Source organism: Microtus ochrogaster, chromosome 17 (assembly GCF_000317375.1).
Source record: "Microtus ochrogaster isolate Prairie Vole_2 chromosome 17, MicOch1.0, whole genome shotgun sequence".
Taxonomy (NCBI): Eukaryota; Metazoa; Chordata; class Mammalia; order Rodentia; family Cricetidae; genus Microtus; species Microtus ochrogaster.
The window spans coordinates 8,509,669-8,518,151 of NC_022019.1; the positions used below are offsets into that span (position 1 = coordinate 8,509,669).

The following is an 8,483-nucleotide window of genomic DNA, read 5'->3' on the forward strand; positions in this document are numbered from 1 at the left end:
AAAAAAAAAAAAAAAAATTAAAGAATCAGAGAACTGTAAATAGACAATAAATAGAAACTACTCTGTGTTATCTTTGGAGCTGCGGAGGAATAAGAAAAGAAGACAGAATTCTCCAAGAAATACTGCCTGGGGACTGGAGAGATGACTCAGAGTTTAAGAGCACTGGTTACACTTCCAGAGGTCCAGAGGTCAATTCCCAGCAACCACATGATGGCTCACAACCATCTGTAATGAGATCTAATGCTCTCTTCTGATGTGCAGGAGAAACCCTGTCTCGAAAATGGCAGGTGTCTGAAGAAAGCAGCTCAGATAGTGAAGTGTTTTCCAGCAATTATAAGGATACAAGTTTAATCCCCAGAATCTAACTTAAAAAGCTGGGCATGGTGGTGGCATACATTTGTAACCCCAGTGCTGGGGGACTGTAAATGGATAGATGCTCTGGAACTCTGGAGCCAGTCAGTCTAGCCAAATCATGAGCACCCAATCTCAGGGTAAATGCCTCAAAAGCCAAGGTGACTAAAGAATAACACTCACAACTAACCTGTGACATACATACATACATACATACATACATACATACATTACATTACATATATGCATCCAAGACGCACCCATGCCATCTCTAGCACCCCCAAATACATCAAAAAGAAAATGGAAAAACAAGATATAGAAAATACATATACCTTTTCCTAAATTAATAAGACACAAAGGTTTGGAAGCTGACCAGAGAATGAGAAGAAATATATAGAGGCACACCATTATAACTACAGTACTTCCAGCATACAAATACAATCAATGTAAATAACCAAAGAGCATACATAATTAAAATACAATGGACAACATAGGAATGGTGATATATGTCTACAATCCCAGTATTTGGGAGGACAAGGCAAGAGATCAAGTTCAAGACCAGCCAAAACTAGAAGTTCCGTCTTAAAACAGCAAAATAAAGATAATGTAGTGAGAATTTTGAACATCTTTACTTTTATTCTTATAGACAGAAATGTGTACTCCCTTCAATCCAATTCATACTTTGAAACTCTAACTTCCAATTGAATTGTTATGTATTGTTATGGCTAAACAAGGTCATAGGGGTGGGGATATAATGAAATAAACCTGGTTTCCCTTTAAGAAGAGAGAAAGGCAAAGAAAAAAAAGTTGTAGAGAAGTAGGAAGAAGAGGCAGCACCAGAAACTTGAACTTTCATCTTCCAGAACTGTCAGAATGTCAATTACTATTTATTAAGCCAGAGTCCATGATCTGGTATATAGTAGCCCTAAAGAACTAATTAAATATTAATCTAATCATGTTTTCATAATTTAACTTTTAATAATGATTTCACAGGGGCTGGAGAGATGGCTCAGAGGTTAAGAGCACTGGCTGCTCTTCCAGATGTCCTGAGTTCAATTCCCAGCAACCACATGGTGGCTCACAACCATCTGTACTGAGATCTGGCACCCTCTTCTGGCTTATGGGCATACATCGAGGCAGAATGTTGTATACATAATAAATAAATAAATAAATCTTAAAAAATGATTTCATAAAATTACGATAAAATGCCCCCCCCAAAAAATTACGATAAAATGGACTATTATTCCATAAAGAATGAAAAAGATCAATCCATGTAGTGATAGGGAATGAGTTCAGAGACATATATGGCAACACATACATTAAGATACCTCCTGTTTCAGGCAGCGGTGTGCACACCTTTAATCCCAGCACTCGGGGAACAGAGGCAGGTGGATCTCTGTGAGTTCGAGGGCAGCCTGGTCTACAGAGTGAGTTCCAGGACAGACCCCAATGCTACAAAGAAGCTGTCTTGAAAAATCAAAACAAACAAACAAAAAAAGAAAACCTCAAAAGAAAAATCATTAAAAAAAAAGATACCTTCTGTTTAAGAAAAAGATAAACTATCAGTAGCTTGGCTATTTCCTTAAGTTTCTAAAAAATATACAAAACAAAGACTAAAAATTGATACCTAAAAATAATACAAAGGAATCAAGGAGAAACAAAATAGTAGCTAAACTAAAGCTAAGCTTAGTATGCATGTTTTATGTCTACATGTATTTGCAAAGTCAAATTAGAGGGCTAAAACTGGAAATTAATCTAAAAGCTGAAATACAAAGGCCCAAGTTCTAACAGTTTGAAAGTCCCTCTCCAAATCCCCCCAAAAAGAAAATTCAAAAGAATTATACTAGATCACAAGTTAATTTTCAAAAACCTACATATTTCTTACTTCATTTGAGTTAAGCCATTTTCATATAAAAAAATTATAGAATTAAATGAGATTCCAAAATAAATAAGGCTAAATCCTCCTACAATGCTTCCAAACTCACCCAAAATACCTGGGGCTTTAGCACATGAGTTACCTGTTTGTATTCACTGACACAACTCTGACAGCAAAATCTTTTCTGCTGACCATCAATCACCAGAACATTATTTCCAGCACCTTTACTGGGCAAATATTCTCCACACTGTTCACAGCAATTCATTATTAGACCATTGGCCATTCTATATCTATTGAAGCAGTGGTCACTGCATAGCTTATGAGTCATATTTTTAAAACTAACTTCATGGCGAATCTAAAAGAAAAACAAACAGAATTTTAAGAGTGTATCTGTTTTCAAGGAGCTAAAAAGCTTAATTCACAGCAACATAAACACAAGAAGGCTAATTTGAGGAAAAGCAAAAATCAAAATACATTTTTCTATGTCTCTGAACTATTTATATACACAAAAACATATGAACACATGCATTGCACTTATCACTATAAACTTCTCTAAAAATAAGTTAAAAACAACAGAAAGCCGGATAGTGAAGGTGCACGCCTTTAATCCCAGCATTTGGAAGGCAGAGGATGGCAGATCTCTGAGAGTTAGAGGGCAGTCTATTCTACAAGAGCTAGATCCAAGACAGGCACCTAAGCTACACAGAGAAACCCTGTCTCGAAAAACCAAACACAACAGAAAATCCACACTTTCATAAACAGACTTATTATAAATCTTTAGACAACTCCAAAAGAAATGATAAAGTACACTGCACTAGGCAAGGAAGAAAAAAAAGTCAGTACTACAAACAATTCAAATAAAGTACGCATACATAGGTTACTTTAATATCATAATAATGTGAATTAATTTTGGAAATTCTTCCATTTCTATTTGCCTGTTTGTGTTTCTTGTATAGTTACCCATTTGTATAAATAAACATATGACCAATAAAAAGGGGAAAGTACAATCATAATACTATAACTCTTTTCTGTCAACCTGATGAAATAAACAAGGTAATTAATTCTTCCTGAGTCAGTTTTCTTGGAAGACTAGGATTACATAATGGAATACTCTAAAAAGTTTATATATCCTCACTTTTAAGGACACAGGCACCAATAAAAGAATAGGGGGAAACTGTCAACATCCAAAATGATCTCACGTGAGAGCAAGTGAAAAGTACAAACCTCGGTGAGTTTGCCACAGATTGTGCATCTCGATTTATTTAGAGCTCCTTTAGCAGGACTCTGCTTGTCCTCATAGAGAGACAGGCAAGATGTACTACAAAATTCTTGGAAGGATTCACTTGAATCTACTTGAGCAACAATTGTTCCTTTCATTGTAGTTATATCTCTGAAAAATAAGACGTACAACTTAAAGTTCCATTTCAAAAGTAACTAAAAATAAAAGTTGTAACTGATATTTTTAATTTCCACAGACTAATTCATGGAAATAAAACATCATTTTTAGATTCAAGAGATCACTTTTAGTATAAAATATGTACTCTTGGAAAAAAAAAGATCAAAAAGTCGCCGGGCAGTGGTGACACATCCATTTAATCCCAGCACTCGGGAGGCAGAGACATGCACTATGAATTCGAGCCCAGGCGGACTACAGAGTGAGTTCCAGGACAGGCTCCAAATTTACTCAAAAAAACAAAAACAAAAGATTAAAAAGTCAAAACAGCCAGACAGTGGTGGAGAATGCCTTTAAACCCAGCACTGGGAGTAAGACACAGGTGGTTCTTTGTGAATTCGAGGCCAGCCTCTACAGAGCAAGTACCAAGACAGGCAGGAAAGATACACAGAAAAACCCTTTCACACACACAAAAAAAAAAATTATACACACACAAAAAAACAACCAAAAGTAAAATTATTTGATTCTGTCACTAATACTTTATCTTCACATGCACTAACAAGGCTTTAAGATCGGAAAAACTAAAATTACCATAGTTGCATTAAATTAAAGTCAAAGACTAATTTACTTCAACTGATAATACCAGTTCAATTCCCCTCCCCAACTAATAGGCAATCATTAAGACTCCTAGATTATGGGAATTTAACATCAGGAGAGACTACACAAAGTATTTTCTTCTTAAATGCACCACTTGGCAGACATGGTGGCTCACATCATTAATCCAAATACTTAGTTGGGGGGAGGGTTGGGGAGAGCTTGGGGAAGTGGGAGGGTGGAGATGGAGAAAGGACGGATATGGGAGCAGGGAAGAAGATATCTTAATTAAGGAAGACATTTGGGGGTTGGCAAGAGGCTTGGCTCTAGAGGGGTTTCCAGCTGTCCACGGGGATGTCCCCAGGTAGGACCCTGGGCAGTGGAGGAAAGGGTGCTGAACTGGCCTTGTCCCATAGTCAGATGACTATCTTGAATATCACCATAGAACCTTCGTCCGGCGACAGATGGAGATAGAGACAGAGAACACATTGGAGCACTGGACTGAGCTCCCAAGGTCCAGTTGAAGAGCAGAAGGAGGGAAAATATGAGCAAGGAAGTCAGGACCGGGAAGGGTTGGTCCACCCACTGAGACAGTGTGCCTGAGCTAATGGGAGCTCAACAAAGCCAGCTGGACTGGGACTGAACGAGCATGGGATCAAACTGGACCCTCTGAATGTGGCTGACAATGGGGGCAGACTGAGAAGCCAATGATAATAGCACTGAGATTTGTCTCTACTGCATGTACTGGCTTTTTGGGATCCTAGTCTGTTTGGATGCATACCTTCCTAAGCCTGGATGGAGGGGGGAGGTACTTGGACTTCCCACAGGGCAGGGTACCCTGTCCCCTCTTAGGACTGGAGGGGGAAGAGGGAGGGTATATGGGGGAGATGGAGGGAAATGGGAGGAAAGGAGGAAGTAGAAATTTTGAATAGTATTATTTATAAAGCAATAAAAAATAAATTTAAAAAATAGTTAGATGGTAGAGGTAAAAAGCATCAGGAGTTCAAGGTCCTCAGTATACAGTCAACCTAGATTACATAGACCCTAAATTATAGAATGAATTAATGTATAAATAAATAAAATGATGGGTAAATACAATAAGGGGGCATGCTCCTGTAATCCCAGTACAATGGAGAAATAGTGTGACTGCCATAATTTTGAAGCCAAAATGTCTTATATAAAGTTCTAAGATAGCCTGGACTACAAAGCAAGACATCTCAATAAATAAATAAATAAATAAATAAATAAATAAATAAATACACAAAAAAATAATAATAATACTATTGACTTTAAATTTAAATACTAAATTTCTAGACTATTACAGCATTTAAGTATATTGTAAAATAATCTAAACACTATAGAACAATTGTTTTTGTCCTTGGATTTACTATAAGAATAAAACACTAAGTCCTTATCAGAAGTTCAATACACCTAAAACTAGTTTCAGATTTGGGCAGCTCTGAGAGAGTACAAAAAAATCCACTTGACCCTCAATACAGTATATCATCCAGTTTTGTTTGCAATCATTGAAAACAAATCTAAAACAGGACAGAAACTCTTATTTTCAAGAATACCAAAAAAACCCCAAAACAAACAAATTAAAAGTACCTGGGTCATAAAACTACATTTTGACAACAGTCAAAAAAATACTCAAATACACAGAATGTTTCATATCTGTATCATAAGTGTAAGCACACAACTTTCTAACATTGTTATATTCTTACAATTACTAATGCATTTAGTAGTAGAGTGCCTCTATAAGGTGAGGCTCTAGGCTTGATCCCTAGCACTGTAAATAAAGAAAAAAAGTAAATCAACATAAATATATTTATATTGTTATCATATTATATAAATATTCACATTTTTGCAAGGGATTCATTGGAGATGACAGTCAAAATTACAAGGGCCTAAATAAATTAGTTCAAAACCTACCAAATAGGAAGCCCAATCTATAAGCTACCAGACTTTCAAAGGAGCTTACCAAATTTTAAAACATGAATGAATTCATCTCTAAGTGTCTCAATGAAATTTCTAAAAAAAATTTATGATCATTATTTAACCACATGGAATGGTATGAAAGGTTAATCTTACTTTTTACACATAACACAGAGTTTCTTTGGAGCAGGTTTATGAGAGAAAGAAGAAAGGCAGGTGGTTGAACAAAAGAGGTGAGCTGATCCTTTTCGTTGATAAGCTGTCTGCCCCTTCTGCAGAGGTTTCTTACAGTTTGCACAAGTGACTTTAACTGGTTTAGTGGGCTGCTGTTGAGCAGCAGAAGGCTGGAATATCTGTTTAGGAAGTGAGGCCACTGGTGATAAAGAATCCACCCCTTGTTGTTTCTGGTTACGAGGAAATGATGCTGATTGGGAGATCCAGGAATCTAAAACAAAATATAGAGAAAAGAATAATCAAATAGGTATTTATAGACATAGAACTTTATTAGCAAAGAAGTAGTTTTACTTTTTTAGTATGCCAAAGTTTATAATACTAATTAAAGCCACATGTGATGGCTCATGCCTATAATCAACACTTGGGGAACTGAAACAGGAGTGCCACGAATTTAAGACAAGCTTGAGACCCTGCCTCAGATGCTAATGAAGCAACAATATTTTTGGGGGTTTGTTTGTTTGTTTGTAATTGAGGCAGGGTTTCTCTCTGTGTAACAGTCCTAACTGTCCTGGAACTAGCTCTTGTAAACCAGGTTGGCCTCAATCTGACAGAGATCCGACTGCCTCTGCCTCCCAAGTGCTGGGATTAAAGATGTGCACCACCACAGCCTTGCATGAAGCAACAATTTTGCAGAAGTAGGAGCATCTATGGGTAAGATTGTCTGCTTTCTAGAAACAATACATTATAGTCTTAAAAATGGCAAGACAGTAATTTTAAATTGTTCTCATAAAAGAAAGGAAGTATATGATGTGCTGTGTGATCAGCTTGATTTAGCCATTCCACAATGTACACATATTCCCAATCAACATGTTCTACATGATAAAAGCACATTTTTTTTTCTGATAATTTAAATAAAAAAGAATGGCCAGGCAGTGTTGGAGCATGCCTTTAATCCCAGCACTTGAGAGGTAGAGGAAGATGGATCTCTGCAAGCTCAAGACAACAAGCCTGGTCTACACAGAGAGTTCCAGGACAGCTAGTACTGTTGCACAGAGAAACCCTGTCTTGAAAAATAAAAAGAATGGAGCTGAATAGATTAAGTTGGTAATGTACTTGCTACACAAGCATGAGAATCTGAGTTGAAAAGAACTCACAGTTTTTATTGTTTTCTTTGCTTGCTAGGTTGTTCTATTTTGTTTTTTAAAAAAGCAAGCCAAGTGGGTAGAGAGATGGCTTGGAGATTAAGAGCACTGGTTGCTCTTCCAGAGGTCCTGAGTTCAATTCCCAGCAACCACATGGTAGCTCAAAAGTACTAAAATAAGATCTGACAGGCAGAACAATGTATGCATAATAAACAAACAAATCTTAAAAAAAAAAAAAAACCCGGTGGTGGCCATACTCGCCTTATCCCTGCAGACAGGAGGCAGAGGCAAGCAAATTTCCAAGTTCAAGGCCAGTCTGGTCTACAAAACAAGTTCCAGGACAGCTAGGACTGTTATTTTCCTGGGAAGGGAGGGGGAGATTGAAGCAAGCTAAGTAAGGTACAAACTCATAATCCCAGTACTGAGTCTGAGGCAGAAACAGATTCCAAGGGTTCACTGGCCAGCCAGCCTAGCCGACTTAGTGAGTTCCAGGCAAATAAGAGATCTTGTCTCAAAGAATAAGACAGAGAGTGACTGAGGAACAATACTCAAGATTAACCTCTGGCATCCAAAGGACTGCACATGAACCCTCCACAAACACCCGTTCACATATACACAACAAAGCAATAAGTAAAAATAAATTTGCATTCTGCCCCCTCTAAGATTGGTGTACCACTTAGAAAACTGTGTTTCACTCTTCTTTAAACTAGAAATAGCACCAAGCATTAAATGTGGTAATACAAGTAATAAAGCACAGTGACTAGCATGCAGTAAGCACTAAAAATATGTCACTGGCTATGAGATAGGAAGTGCAGGCAGAGAAATCGATAACCAGGCATGCTAACAAAACTTGGAGACTTCTTTACCTACAAAAATATTTAAGAGTGATTTCTTGGTTCTGATCCATTCTATCAGCCTTGCCGGGTGGTGGTGGCGCACGCCTTTAATCCCAGCACTCGGGAGGCAGAGGCAGGCGGATCTCTGTGAGTTCGAGACCAGCCTGGTCTACAAGAGCTAG

General features: G+C 37.5%; 1 protein-coding gene across 1 annotated transcript in view; it reads right to left on the minus strand.

Annotated features, from left to right (window-relative positions):
• Zmym2 (zinc finger MYM-type containing 2) overlaps positions 1 to 8,483 on the minus strand; it is a 72,752-nt gene that overhangs the window by 42,615 nt on the left and 21,654 nt on the right. The window contains exons 3-5 of the mRNA XM_005355438.3: positions 6,306 to 6,594; positions 3,452 to 3,617; positions 2,370 to 2,582 (exon numbers count right to left, since the gene is read on the minus strand). Of these exons, the coding sequence (XP_005355495.1) occupies positions 2,370 to 2,582; positions 3,452 to 3,617; positions 6,306 to 6,594 (668 nt within the window). The remainder of the gene's footprint in view (positions 1 to 2,369; positions 2,583 to 3,451; positions 3,618 to 6,305; positions 6,595 to 8,483) is intronic.